Raw genomic sequence first — 15,797 nt, 5'->3', positions numbered from 1 at the left:
ATATCTCTCTATTCATCTGTCTGTCTGTCTGTCTGTCTGTCTAATCTGTCTGTCTGTCTATCCAATTTATAAATATCTCTATTCGTCTGTCTGTCTGTCTGTCTGTCTGTCTGTCTGTCTGTCTATCTATCTATCTATCTATCTGTCCGTCCGTCCGTCCGTCCGTCCGTCCAATTTATATACCTCTCTATTCATCTGTCTGTCTGTCTGTCTGTCTGTCCAATTTATATACCTCTCTATTCATCTGTCTGTCTGTCTCTCTGCCTGTCCAATCTATATATCTCTCTATTCATCTGTCTGTCTGTCCAGTTTATATACCTCTCTATTCATCTGTCTATATGTTTGTCTCTCTGTCTCTCTGCCTGTCCAATCTATATCTCTCTCTATTCATCTGTCTGTCTGTCTGTCTGTCTGTCTGTCTCTCACTCTTTCTTTTCTATCTCTCACACTTTATTTTCTATCTGTCTGTCTGTCTGTCTATCTTTTCTGTCTGTCTATCTATCTATCTGTCATTTGTCTGTCTATCTTTTCTGTTTGATCTGTCTGTCTGTCGTTTGTCTGTCTTTTCTGTCTGTCTGTCATTTGTGTGTCTAATCTATATATCTGTCTTTCTATCCATCTAATCTAGAAAGAAAATTTTAACATTTAAATACTAAGAATGATTAAATGGAATAAAAAGACAAAATATATACAAAATAGGAGAATATATACAATATGAATTAAATGTATAGAATGAATTAATCATGTCTAACAGTGTGAATGACATATTTAGCAGCCAGTGCAGCTGTGCTGTCGTCGTCTCCAAGTATATAGGGGATTTTCTCTTTATCACTGAGTATAAGGAATGATGGATTCAGTATTTCAAATTTGGGGAAAAACATTTCTCTCACAGTGTGGTACTTGGAACAGATGAGAAGAAAGTGTTTCTCATCCTCTATTTGCTTTAGGTCGCAGTGTCTGCATATTCTCTGCTCTCTCGGTGTCCAGGCTTTCTTGTGTCTTCCTTTCTCTATTTCTAGGTCATGATCACTTCATCTGTATTTTGAGAGATTTTTCTCTCTTTAAATTGTTTAATTGATAAGTAGTTTGCCAATTTTGTGGTTCTATTTAGGGCTGGATAACATTGGAGTTTGTTTTGGAGGTCAAATTGAGTATTTAATGTTTTATCACGAGTATCTTTTAGATTTTTCTCAATGTCTTTAATAATGATTTTAGAGTTGTACCTGGAGTTAATCACAAGTTGATTTTCATTAACTAGTTTAAGAGCCAGTGTATTTAGAGGATGAGACACTGGTGGGATCTCATTGGCGATGAGGGCTTTATATTTTATAGACTCAGGATCAGACTGATGGAGGTGATGCCAGAATTGAACAGATCTCTTCTGTATTTCAATGTTTAGGAGATATAAGCCTAACTCAGTCCTGCAGCTGGTATTGGAAGTGCCTCTATGTACCCCCAAAATATTCTTTGCAAATTCCAACAGAATTTTTTCTACTGCAGTTTTATCCCAATTTTGAAAATTTAAGGCTGGTCCCCAAATTTCACATCCATATAACAAAATTTCTTTAATGACTGAGTTGTACAATTTAATCTATGTTTTAATTGGTAATTTCATATGGCAGAATTGTGATTTAACTGCATAAAATGCCCTCTGAGCCTTTTTAATCAATGCTTTTACAGCCAGACCGAAACCCCCAGATGCACTGATCTCAATGCCCAGATAACTGTAGCTGGTGCTGTGCTGTAGGACCTCTCCTCTGTAGGTGAACTGGTATTTGTTTCCCTGATATCTGGCCTTCTTCTGGAATAACATGACTCTGGTTTTGTCCAGGTTGAATGTAAAGGCCCACTGCTGACAGTACTCTTCCAGCAGGGACAAGCTCTGTGGAAGACCCTCTGCTGTGGGAGACAGCAGGACGAAATCATCTGCATACAGCAGACATTTGACCTCAGTGTGATGTAGAGCGAGGCCAGGGATACTGGACTGCTCCAGAGCTGCTGCAAAATCATTTACGGTATATAGATGTTAAATAGGGTTGTACTCAGACTGCATCCCTGTCTCACTCCACGTCCCTGCCGGAAGAATACCATTCTGTGATTTCTCATTTTGATTGCACATTTACTGTTTGCGTACAGGGATTGTATAATATAAAATATTTTTCCGCCAATGCCAATTTGAAGAAGTTTGTAAAATAAACCATGCCAAATCGAATGCTTTTTTAAAATATATAAACATGCGAATATTTGTCTTCGTTTGTCATTGATGTTTTTCTTAAAGTATGAAGAAAATAAATGCGGTCGGATGTGTGCTGTTTTGGTAAAAAGTCAATTTGTGATTTATTTAGGATGTTGTGTGACTATGCGGCTATTTATTATACTGCAGAATAAATTCCCTAGGGCACTACCCATGCAAATGCTGCGGTAATTATTGGGGTCAAATTTATCTCCTTTTTTAAATATGGGGTGATCAGTCCTTCAGACCAGATCTCAAGGAAGATACCAGACCAAAAAAACAGATTGACTATTTTGACTTAAGCTTTGATTATGTTGGGGCTGCCAAGTTTAGCATTAGCATTTCGTTGCTAATGTTGTCCTGTCTACATGCTTTCTTTAATTTAAGAATGTTTGTATGCTCTATTATTTCTGACATTGTTATAAATCCAATGGATCCAATGGATTTTGATCATTTTTAATTGTTTTCTTTAAAATCTTCTATTTTCTGCTTTATTTGTCTTTGAGGCTGGTTGAGGTCTGTGGGTTAAATTTTTTGATAAAGATTTTTGAAGTAACATTTCCAAATTGAGCCTCTCTGAAGTGACATTTCTGATTTGGGGGTTTCAAATTTCAAAAAGTGTTTTGGTGTATTGATTCATTAATTTTGGATTTAAAATATGTTTCTCTTTTGTTGCATAAAAGTCTTTTGTAATTCTTCAGACAGTTTGAGTAAGAAACCCTTATTGCCTTATTGTCTGGTTCATTATGTTTTTTGTTAGAAAGCCTTCTTAGTTCTTTTCTGAAACATTTACTTTCATTATCAAACCACACATCTTTTTTCCCTCCCAGTCCTTGCATTTAAATCTCCACATATGAGGATATTTCCTCTGGACTGGACGTGTAAGATATCAGTCTGTAACTTTAGAAAGCACTCCTCTAAGTAATAGGGAGAGCCATGAGGTGGAATATAAACAGCACAGAGGTAAAGTTTACTCTGTGGTAGGACTGAATTTATTTCAAGCCAAATAAATGAATTTTCAATTTTGACTATTTTAAAAAAGTGGTTTAGATTGTCTTTATGCCATATAAGTATTCCACCTGAATCACGGCTGAATTTTATTTGAGATTTTTTTTTTTTTTTTTTAATGAGGAAACAACAATTTCTCTCTATCCTTTTGGACAATGTAAAGTCTCATTACTGTGACACCATGTCTCATTAAAGATAGAGATATCAATGTCTGTTAAACTACTTAGTACAACATGGTCTACAGTCTTGCTACCAAAATTAGAAGAGTGCAGACCCTGTATATTCCAACAACTGATTTTAAATGATTTAATGGTTAAGTTTGTCTATAATGTGTGTCTTATCTGGTTGAGTTCAGGAGCTGCAGGGTTTTGTGGTTGTTGAACTGCCGCTGCATAGCTCTTGAGTTCTGATGAAGGTCCTGTGGCTGGTCTGGACTATGGTGGAGGGTTCTTGATGGCTGAGAGCTTCTGTTGCCAGTTGAATTTCTGCTGTTGCTTCATGCGTTGCCAAGGGCTGTGCTTTTTAGCACTATGGCAAAGACATTTACTCATGCGTCATACATATGATCAGGCCGTATATCTTCATGATGGGCGAGATGAACGTTTGGAAGAAGTGCACAGCTTCTGGAGAGTTCCATAGTATTTCCATAAATGATGTGGAATGGTACATCACTGCATGGTAGTAACATGGACGGGGTTATTTTTGCCTCTGGCAACCATTGTGTAGCTCTAATGGCCACCTCTCTGAGCACAGGAGCCACATGCCCTTTTGTGGCCCTTAAATCATTTGTCCCTGTGTGGATTGTAATGTGCTTGTAAGTTTCATTTAGATGTTTATCAGATCCTTTCAGATCCTTATCAGATCCTTTCTTGCACTTCTTGTGTTCGGGCACCACATTTTCTGGGCTTTCATGTTTGGGAACAAAACTTTCTCATTGACATATTTACCACTTGATTCTGTCAGGATAAGAGCCTGTGTTTCTCTAAGGTCCTCTGGAGCAGAGCTGTGGATCTGGGCTGGTGGATCAGCTGAGGAGTGAAGCTCTTTCTGCACTAGTGATTCTTCAGGTTGGGGATTTTCAGTGAGCATCAGGGGTTTAGAAGGAGATTCTTTGGGTGCCGAAACAGAGTTGAGCTGTTCTTTCAGATTATTGATGAGTTCATCTTTGGTGTGGAGTTCTGACTTCAACGTAAAGAGTTCCTTCTGCATTTCTGTCTTAACTTCTGTTAATTGTCTTCCAAAATTAGATTTTTCTTCTCTCAGGTCTTCTTTAGCTTGCTGAAGTTCCTTTGGCATCTCTTTTTTTGTCTCTCTGTAGGTATTCAGTCTCTTGTCTTAAATTCATGATGTAATTTTTAAGCTGTTCCATGTTGTTGTTGTCTTTCAGATGGGACAATATTAATTATTTTAGCTCCAATACCTCTACCTCCAGGAGGTAAAAATTGTCTTTCATTCTCGACATTGGAGATGGAATTATAGTTGCTGCAGGCAACAATCAACTGAAGAAAATGCCTTTTTTTATTTTGTTTCTTTTTGATATTACACTTAGTGAGTATATTAAATGTATAAAAATGAACAAATAAGCCCAAATAGGAAAAAAGACCATGTTCACTGGCTTTGTTGCTTAAAAAAATTCCAGTTGTGTCCAAAATGGCTCTCTATGCTGCTCCTTTAAAGAGAAATATGATTCAGCACTGTCTGCTCCTGAAGCGAAGATCACTGACACTGACTGCTTAAAATATGTCTTTACCTTTCTTTTCCAGTGAGTTTTTCCTTTTTAGTTGCTGTTGCTTGATGTTGTCTTTTCCAACATGAATATCCTCTTCTGCAGAGGTTACCCTGTGATTAGCTTATCTCAGACTTCACCCATATTCTGTTGTGACAGGATAAAAAATAAATAAATAAATAAATAAAAAAGAATAACAAATCTGTCGAATATCAACAAAAACTTCTTCCTAGATGTTGTTTGGATGTGTTCTATGTTGAATTGTACCATTTTATCAATATTTCTAGCAATTTATCTGGAGTTCATCTCAAGGATGACTGCTCAGTATCGCCGGAACTCTCTCTCTATGCATCTATACATCTGTCTCTCTGTCTGTCTGTCTGTCTAATCTATCTATCTATCTGTATGTCTGTCTGTCTGTCTGTCTGTCTCTGTCTAATCTGTCTATCTATCTGTATGTTTGTCTGTCTGTCTCTGTCTAATCTATCTATCTATCTGTGTGTCTGTCTGTCTGTCTGTCTGTCTGTCTGTCTGTCTGTCACTCAGTCAGTCTGTCTGTCTGTCTGTCTGTCTTGACATATTTGGGCTTTGGACTCATTCAGAGGGGGAGTTTTATACATTTGTAGAAATTTTAAATACACATCATCCCAGTATCACTATCAAGTACAACCTCCAAAATGAAAGATTGGAATTTTTAGACACCCAGGTTTTTTTTAAAGGTGGGGTGGGAGAACGAAAGGTTTGGGTACAAAGGTGTTTTTTAAGTCTACTGACACACATGCACTTTTGCACAAAAAGAGTTTTCACCCTAAATTATTAAATCTCAATTGATCTGATTTCATAGAATTTGTTCCCAACCAGATGATGTTGAATAGGCAACACCGGTACTTTTTAAATCCCTCAGACCTAGAGGTTATAGCAAGAGATTTCTAAGGGGTATTAAAGTGGAGGTTTGTAGGGAGTTTAATGTAGAAAGAAATGTTATGAATGTCCCAAAGGTTATGAATAAGGGAACATCTTTGATTCCATTGATTAGTTTATTTTCACCAGTGGCTGGGAAATGGAATTCTGTTGTGAAGACCCATTTTCAGCATACACAGGACAGACACGATGTTTTGAGACCCTTTAAGATGATAGCAGCATTTTGAAGAAATCAAAATTTGAAAGATATGTTAGTGCATGCTCGATTTATACAACATTCTGCTTATAAACCAAAGTTTCTATCTAGGCATCTAGACAACATCCAAGACAAAAAACATAAGAATTGTGAACAAAACAAACAAAACATTACTATGCTCGCAACGCAGCAGCCATACTCGGCGCTATCTTGAGTCCAATGTATATATGTGTGTATGTGTGTGATATATATATTTATATATATATATATATATATATATATATATATATAACATTTTTTTTTCTCAAATTCCTCCCAGGAATGCATTAAGCATATCCTTCACAAAAATGTGTGCCAGAGCATGTCTGTAAATTCTGACCTTTTAAACGTCTTTTGTTTCCAAACCTAATATTTATCTTTCTCTATGCATCTGTTCGTCTGTCTGTCTGTCTGTCTGTCTCTGTCTTTTGGTCTGTCTGTCTGTCTGTCTGTCTGTCTATCTATCTATCTATCTATCTATCTATCTATATATCTGTCTGTCTGTCTGTCTGTTGTTTTCCTGTCTGTCTATCATCTATCTATCTGTCATTTGTCTGTCTAATCTATATATCTGTCTGTCTATCCATCTGTCTGTCTGCCTGTCTGTCTTTGTCTGTCTGCCTGTCTGTCTAATCTATATACCTGTGTGTCTATCCATCTGTCTGGCTGTCTGATCTATATATCTGTCTGTCTATCCATCTATTCATCTGTCTGTCTGTCTGTCTGTCTGTATTAGCTGTCTGTCTGTCTGTCTAATCTATCTGACTTGTGCACAATCAGAACGAGGAAGGAAATGATGAAGCTGAGGGCTCTGCGGATGAGTTCGAGGAGATGAATCTTTCCCTCCTGTCCGCGAGGAACTTCCCACGCAAGGCCAGCCAGACAAGCATTTTCCTGCAAGAGTGGGACATTCCCATGGAGCAGCTGGAGATCGGAGAACTAATTGGGAAGGGCCGTTTCGGACAGGTCTATCATGGACGTTGGCACGGAGAGGTGGCTATACGGCTCATTGACATTGAAAGAGACAATGAAGAGCAGCTAAAAGCATTCAAAAGAGAGGTGATGGCATACAGAAACACACGGCATGAGAATGTGGTCCTGTTCATGGGTGCGTGTATGAGACCTCCTCACCTGGCCATCATCACCAGGTAAGTTTTGCTAGTGCGAAATGCCAGTTTGTTTCTTGATGTCATTGGACTTACTTTCCAACTAGAGGAAATAATGTCCTGCCTTTTCCTTTATTAAAATATTTACTGTATATAAATAAAAATATATATTATATATGGGTCACATTGAATACCAATATTAATTAAACGTAATTAATTTCATGTGTCAATATTCGGTAAGAAAAGCCCCCATATGAAGATAATTCAAAAATATTACGTTATAGTGGCATTGACTAAAGCATTGAATAGACAGCACAAAAATATTGTTTATTTTATTTTCATATTATTCAACATAAGTCTATCATTGGCCTTTAGTTCAGCAATCCTTTTTTGTCCAATTAAGTTAAGTCAATCTGCAGTAGATATTGGGGCGCTCACACAAAATGTTTAAGTTTTTGTCTATGTAAACATGCATCAGATGGATGTCTTTGGCTGTTGTGTCATGGTTTTACAGTGCCTTGCAATTATATATATATATATATATATATATATATATACATATACTGTATATATAAATGCATGTTTGTTATTGATAGCAAAAGAATAAAGATGATACAAAATGATGGGGAGGGGGAGATATAAATATACAGTAATCAAGACACAATTTTGGCCAGATTCTACCCTGCATTTTTTACATGAGCACTATAGCTCAATGCGTCTGGAGCACACGAGCTAACCGCTAGGCCACGGCTCCACCTTTTTATTTTTAAAAATTATTAAATAAGGTTATGTAAACCTTTAATGCACTGGTATTTTTCTCTAATTTGCAGTCAAATATATCTTAATGTATTTTATGAAGAAGCTGACTCACTTTTACACTCTGATCAACATGACCTCATAGTTTGCATAAGTTGCTGCTTTCAACATAACTTGAACAAGACTAGATGTCTTTGAACTGGATGCAAATGTTTTTATTTAATGTGGGAATGTAAAGTGCTGTGAAAAACAGGTGCTTATTTAAACAGGAGATGGACAGTATTATTTCTTTCCTCCCGCCACACAGATTGGTGCTTCCTGTCTGTTTGTCTGCCAACAGATGCTGTGGTGCTTGGCATAAAATATTTGAGAAATTTTTTTTTCTTAGTGTTTGTGTCTTTCTATCAATTTATCAAGAATAAAAATGTATCCAAATTTATAATATTTTTTAATTGTTTTAATTTTATTTTTTTTAACTTACTTAACTTACTTAATAAAAATAATGTTTTAGTTAAAATCTGTGTCCTTAATATTTTTATTGTATAGTAACCATTTAAGAAAAGTTATTATGGCAGGAACTCCCCTGTATGTTGTGCATAACAATGCCTTATAGCTGTGACTATATTAGCAATAAAGCACATCCTCTTGTACCTTATTGCTTAAATATAATTTTATATTTATTATTTTATTCATATATACAGTATGTATATATATATATATATATATATATATATATATATATATATATATATATATATACTGTGTATGTATATATTAGGGCCAACCACCTCACGATAAGATACGTATTGCGATACACATGTCACAATTCGATATATTGCGATACATCACGATATCATGTTTCGATTTCACTTTTAATTTCAGTTAATTTGAAATTAGTTAGATAGTTCAGTTATAATGCCCATTTTGCTTGCATACAGTATGAAAGAAGTTCTATTTCAGCTAATGCTCTTATTCACTATACAAGGGACCTTCTAACTTGTTAAATTATTACATGTCAATTTAAAAAAAGTTATCATTCGTTTTTCATCATTTTGGTGACATTTTAGCTTTTTTTTTTAAATGTAGTCTATGTATTACATCAATAAATGTGGTGTATTGAAATTGCATATATTATACATGTTTGCTATTTACATGCCTAATTTGTTCTATTTACAAGTATTTACTCTTTAAGACCAGTGGCAGGGACTTTGACTGTAGTTTTTGTTTGGTCCAATGGATTCTTTGATGCATCCATGCTACAGTATGTGTGATTAGAATTAAATGTTTCTTTTGTTGTTTTTGATAAATAACTGACTGTAGAGAACAGAAAGCATATTAAAATAGATATTATTAAACACCAAATGGTTTGCTTGGATCTAGTCTTTGGACTCACATTACACAGAAAGTGTAAAACATTTACTTCCAGCACGCGTTGAAAAGATCTCATTGCTGAACTTCTTCACCACTACACCACTCAAACACTGGTGAAATCAAACAAATTACCAGCCAGTGGATAATCACAGACATTTTTTGTAGCGTATGGGAAGTATTTACGCACATCTGATTGTTGGGGATTGCAGATAGAAAGAAAGAGCGATCTTGGCATTTTAAGAATCAACATTGGGATCGTACAAATGAAGATTAAGTAGAAAATCAATATTTTTGGCTGGCCCTAGATCCAAACACATGAGAGAGGTCCAGCATGTCCGTGAAATAAACCGTATATCCTGTATACATGGATCTAAGTATCGATACAATATCGTGAGAAAAAGTATCACGATATATCGATATTTGATTGTATCAACGTAGCCCTAATATATATATTTACAGTACTGTGCAAAAGTTTTAGGCACTTGTGAAAAATGTTGCATAGTGAGGATGTCTTCAAAAATAATGACAAATAGTTTTCATTTATCACTTAATGTCATACAAAGTCCAGTAAACATTAAAAAAGCTAAATCAATATTTGGTGTGACCAACTTTGCCTTCAAAACAGCACCAATTCTCCTAGGTACACCTGGACACAGTTTTTCTTGGTTGTTGGCAGATAGGATGTTCCAAGATTCTTGGAGAATTCACCATAGTTCATCTATCTATTTAGGCTGTCTCAGTTGCTTCTGTCTCTTTATGTAATCTCAGACTGACACGATGTTCAGTGGGGGGCTTTGTGGGGGCCATGACATCTGTTGCAGGGCTCCCTGTTCTTCTATTCTAATATTTTCTATTTGCAAAAGTAATGTTTGGGACTCTAACATTTATATTTCCCATTGACACACTAAAGCTGAAGATATAAATAACCATCTTAAGACAAATGCTTTTGTGAAACATCTTATGTGCCTAGGATTTTGCACAGTACTGTGTATATATATATATATATATTAGGGCTGTGTCGATACAATCAAATATGAATGTATATATATATATATATACTGTATATATTGCCTTGGTTGGAGCTACTTATATCAAATGTAGCCACCTGAGCCACAGACATTAGCAAAACTGTGTGGCTTTAAACATTTATCAATGTCTAATCCCAAAATAAATTTAGTGCATGATTTTCTATGTTTCTGTTAAAAAGGACAAAAGTTTAAATTATTTTATTCATAGTCTCTAATCATAGGAGAGCAGGCCCACACAGCCCAAACTGAAGTATAATTGTCAGAAAACCTGGTCTTTAAGAGTTAGAGCAAAATAAATATTGATTGTTTGCATTCGCATTGTCTTGAGTGATTATGCATCGATTGTTTTCCAAATCACCCCTGCAGTGTGAATTGCTTCTGCTCCAAAGGTGTTTCTTCCATGTAAAACATAATTGCACACAGAATGTCAGAGCCTGTTGTTATTGGAATAGTTTGAACTGACATTATTAGTGTTAACAGACGATATACAATGCATGCGAGACATTTTCATACTGTCGGTATAAATATGGAGCTCAGCATTTGCGTTGTACCGGTGCGTCACTGGTTTGAAGTGTCCCACACTGCAGAAGGCCAAAAGGCCAGAGTGATGCAATAAATAATTACCGTACCCTGATTAAAAAGTTTAAAGGGAGGAAGAGGGCAGCCCGAGGAAGGATGCAGGCATTTTCCTCAGGTAGCACAATAGTTGCTGAGGTGGAGGGGTCTATTTCTACTGCTTTCTTTGAAGGTGAAGCTCACTGAGACATTGTTCACCCAAAATGAAATCTGTCAGAATTTACTCACCTTCATGCTGTGCCAAAACAATATGATTATCTTTCTTCTGTGGAACACAAAATTAGATGTTTAGCAGAACTCTGCACAGAGACCTAGAGCTAATTTGAATGGTAAATGTACATTCAGATTCATATTTGCATGGCGTATTGGTAAAGTTTATGTACACAACCCTGTAATGCTACTGTTCTTTTCTAAATCCACAATATGCTCAAGCACCTTTTAAGTTTACATGAATTGGACACATCTTGATGTCATGGTTTCCACTGATGTCTAATATGTGGTTTTATGTGTATTCTCTGTTGTAGTTTGTGTAAGGGCAGGACCCTGTACTCAGTGGTACGAGATGCAAAAGTCGTTCTTGATGTGAACAAGACCAGACAAATCGCACAGGAGATAGTAAAGGTAAGGCTAGTCAAGGCTGTCATCTAAATGTCATATAAAATGTATTCACATAGTTGCAAAACATTACTTTTTTAAACACTATAATACTGTTGGGACGGTTTCATATCTATACCGAAAGCAGGTAGTCAACCAAAATGATCCTAACCACCGCACGTGAGACTTGTTCGCAAAATCGATGCCAGGTGGCACAAAGGGGCACTTTTTGCACCATAGTTTAGTGTGAAGAAAGTAAGAGTTATTATGATTAACATTGTTAAAATTATTATTTTTATTGTATTTTTTACATTTTGATGTGTAGAAGGTGCTAAATTAATGGCAGCATTAAAGTCATAGCCTAGATAATGAATTTACAACTATTGGAATATATATATATATATAAATGCTAGAATGTCAGCCTTTTATAGTAAATGGAAACCATTGCTTCATAGATATTGGTTAACAATACCTCCTTCCTGAAAATGAACCAAAAATACATTGTGAACAATCATAATTTGATTTGTTGTCCCTACTAAAAACAACGACATTGCAGCAAATTAATGGTGGCATTATCCCGTGTTATAATTGACCCAATTAGTCTGTAGTGGTAGACTAACATTGAGTGGTTTAACTGAAACCCCTCTCAAAAGCGTATAAAAGTGTAAATGTGTTTATATTGTTGTTATTGTTATTGGCATGCGTGTAAAGTTATGGGGGTGGTTTAGATTAAAATAATAGTCCTCCTAAAATCCAAGTGAGCTGGTGGTCATGCGTTTTCAATGCTGATGCAAGAGACCATAGTTTGAGACTTGGTTACCTTATGTTTGTTTGTATACATGTGGAAAAGTAGAATGCTGACAAGTGATATTAATTGCATAAAAACACATTTGACCGCATAAATATTAATATTTGATATTGGTGACTTTGAAGTTGTCAAAACAAATTCAAACACATATTTTTTTAGCGTTGCATGGTTTTTATTTTCATATCCTTTTGCAAAAAGCCATTTTAAGCTGTGGCTGAAACTAACAATATACAGTTATATATTATACAATAGTATGAGATTACTTCAGTAGTTTTCACAATTGAGTAGCTTTTCCATGAACAAGCTACTTTTTACAACGAGCATTGGTATAACATGACAAAACAGTATTGCTCTTTCTCACATTGTATTGCAAACGCTGCAGCCGAGCAAACGTAGACAATGAGCCCTGTGATGCATGTAAATAACGAATATGATGTCTGAGGAAGGCATCGGAAGATTTTGTTCTCTATTGCTTTGCTTTATTTCCAAATGTTCCACAGTTGCTTCTGTGTTTGTTTCCTTATCTTTTCTTCGCACCTGATGCTGCATTGCGCTATAATAGTGGGGGTTCCCTCTTACGTCATATTCTGGGATTCTCCCAGCGCACTTTAATGCAAACGCGGACACGAGTGACAGTAATTGATTTTAAAGTTTATGTGTTCTAGTGATTCATTTGGACAGTTCATATAAATTGACCAGTTCATAAAAAAAAAAAAACCCACTTGATTCACTTGAGCCCCTGCATAAAAGTTTTTTGAATAAAATGTTTATCACTGTTTTCGACTCGATAAAATTGTGCATTTTTAATACCAATACCAAACTCACAGTATCAGTTGTGTGGCTTTAAACCATTTTTATTTAATTAAACACATATACATCCGTCATCTCCTTGTCGTTCACATTGCATGAACCAGGGCTTCATCCACAGCCTTCTCCTTTTCACTCACATTCTTTAAAAGCAAACAACAAGTATGTTGGTGTTTATTAGTGCATTATGAATATAAGACAGTTGTTTCCCAGAAGCAATCTACTTCTCACGAGAATGAGCTGTGGCGCGTTCAGCATCAGCATGTTGATATAGTATGGTTACAGTTGCATCTAGCTGTTTAGAGCAGCAATTGGACAGTTTCCACGGCAACCACGGCGGGGAAAAGTTAATTCTGGTTGAGTACCATCTGTATCTAATCAATACCCATCTATAGCTGTACTTTACCATAATACAAGCATGTGATCACATTTAGAACATTTTATTTCAGGGCATGGGATACTTACATGCCAAGGGGATCCTTCACAAAGATATGAAGTCAAAGAATGTGTTCTATGACAATGGGAAAGTGGTCATCACCGACTTTGGCCTGTTCACAATATCTGGTGTTCTACAAGCAGGCAGGTAGGTCAAAACATACACTAACACACACGTACTTTCATTTTTTCACGATCAAATAATTTTCATTTCTTTTTCTTTTTTATGTAGAAAATATTAATAATTGAATGTAAGTGCTAGCCATTTTCAAAATTACTCTCCTAAACTATTTGTCAAAGAAGTCGTTAGACAATTTAAGTAATTTCAAGGGCAATTTCAGAAATGGACTTTGATGTTAACCAGTCTTTTTGCAGACAAAAGCTCTGTTCCAAAACCTGTTGAGCTGCCTTGTTTTCTACTGCCTATGTAGGCAGCTGCATTCTAAGGGCCTGTTCACACTGAACATGTTTTTGCATCCTTTATGGTGTTTTGGTATTATTTTTCTGTTAACGTGTGCTAGATGGACATTTTTATCCGTTGCACCATGTCTCGCTGATTTTTCAGTGTCACGCGCACGAGCGGCACATTTTTAAGAGACCATTTCAAGTTTAAAAGAACTTGAAGATTTTTTTTCTCTTAAGTGACTGATTTGTAGTTAGTATGCTGCTTTGTTAATAACGCTAATACTTTAATTGTCAAAATATGCCTTCACAAATATAATTTAATTGTATTTATTTATCACACATTTGCACATACTGTATACAGTGAAATTCTTTTTTTCACATGTCCCATTTAAGCTGGGGTCAGAGTGCAGGGTCAGCCATGATACAGCAACCCTGGAGCAGATTGGGTCAAGGGCCTTGCTCAAGGGCCCAACAGTGGCATCTTGGCAGTACTGGGGCTGGAACCCCTGACCTTCTGATCAATAACCCAGAGCCTTAACCGCTGAGCCACCACTGCCCTAATATGGGGTAAAATGGTCAATTCGTCATTGGTTTGATATATTTATAAGAAACATTTCTGTTGATTTGTTGGTTGGATTTTTTTACATTCTAGGGCTGCCTTCTCTGCAACAGGTACTTGTGATGCTACCTTATGCTTTTCAGTTGTTTTTCTATGTAAACATGCATTAGACAGATGTCTTGGACTGTTGTGCCGTGTCTCGCTTTTTTTTCAGCGAGCCTCACGTTTTGTAGACAAAACGTTTTCTTAAGTTAAAAATGCATTTTGCTTTATTTCGTTATACTGCATATAGCTTTTTTTGTTCTTTTTTTTTATACGCAAGAACGTGTTCTGTCTGAACAGCCCCTTATATATTGGCCAAAACTAGCTATCTTAGAAAGCAGCATTATGTTGCTGCCTACCTTCTAGAACAGCCTTACGGAGAGCTCCTATAATGCTGTCTAAATAGGCAGCTTACTACAGTAGATAGTTTCTAAAACTAGAGTAGTCCACTATATGAAAAGAGCTCAATTTATTATCAGTGGATGAGTGGCATACGTTAAACCCACCACACTGCACATGACAGGTCATTAAGAACGTCCTGAAATTCCATAATGACTTTCATAAGTGCTTATTAAAACACCAAGCCGGTAATTATTAGAGTGTGAGCCACAAAGCTAAATGCAGTTTCACCTTCAGTATCCTCATAGTTTTTGATAAACATCTGCTTCATTGAGTTGAGGTACTAACAGATGTTATCAACATATGAGTTTGTGGAAATCTCATTTGATGAGACTTTAGACTTTCTCAACATAACTTTAAGTCTCAGGAAACTCCCTCTAGCAATATAAATTCAGTGTGCTGCAAAATTTAAGGAGTAATTTACACCAAAGCGAACATTCTGTCATCCTTTTTTTAATCACTATCACGTCATTCTAAGACTTTCTTAAAAAAAAAAAAAATAAAAAAATAATAATTGTAGATGTTAAATCTTTCCCTCCACTGTAGCTCTCAAATGCTTTTCATGTTTCAATGTTGTTTGGCAATATTAATATCAAACCTGCCTTGTGTGGGGGTGAGAGTGTTTGCGCTACCGTTGGATGTATGGGTGAAAACTGGGGGTGTATTTTACGTTGATGAAGTGGCGCAAAGCGCAATTTTCTATTTTTGTTTTTCTTGAAAAATAAGTCGTTGCGCTAAAACGTTTCTAAAGCATGTCTGTTCCTGCAACTCAGTTCCTGCATTTGCAG

General features: G+C 36.1%; 1 protein-coding gene across 1 annotated transcript in view; it reads left to right on the top strand.

Moving 5' to 3' along the window:
- The window catches only part of LOC127430129 (kinase suppressor of Ras 2-like), a 166,957-nt gene that overhangs the window by 131,842 nt on the left and 19,318 nt on the right, over nt 1-15,797 (top strand). Inside the window, exons 16-18 of the mRNA XM_051679645.1 lie at nt 6,904-7,271; nt 11,485-11,581; nt 13,619-13,752. Of these exons, the coding sequence (XP_051535605.1) occupies nt 6,904-7,271; nt 11,485-11,581; nt 13,619-13,752 (599 nt within the window). The remainder of the gene's footprint in view (nt 1-6,903; nt 7,272-11,484; nt 11,582-13,618; nt 13,753-15,797) is intronic.

The sequence above is a fragment of the Myxocyprinus asiaticus genome, chromosome 3, assembly GCF_019703515.2.
Source record: "Myxocyprinus asiaticus isolate MX2 ecotype Aquarium Trade chromosome 3, UBuf_Myxa_2, whole genome shotgun sequence".
NCBI classification, from domain to species: Eukaryota; Metazoa; Chordata; class Actinopteri; order Cypriniformes; family Catostomidae; genus Myxocyprinus; species Myxocyprinus asiaticus.
Note: the sequence above shows the minus strand (reverse complement) of the source record. Positions and strands in the feature narration are given on the sequence as shown.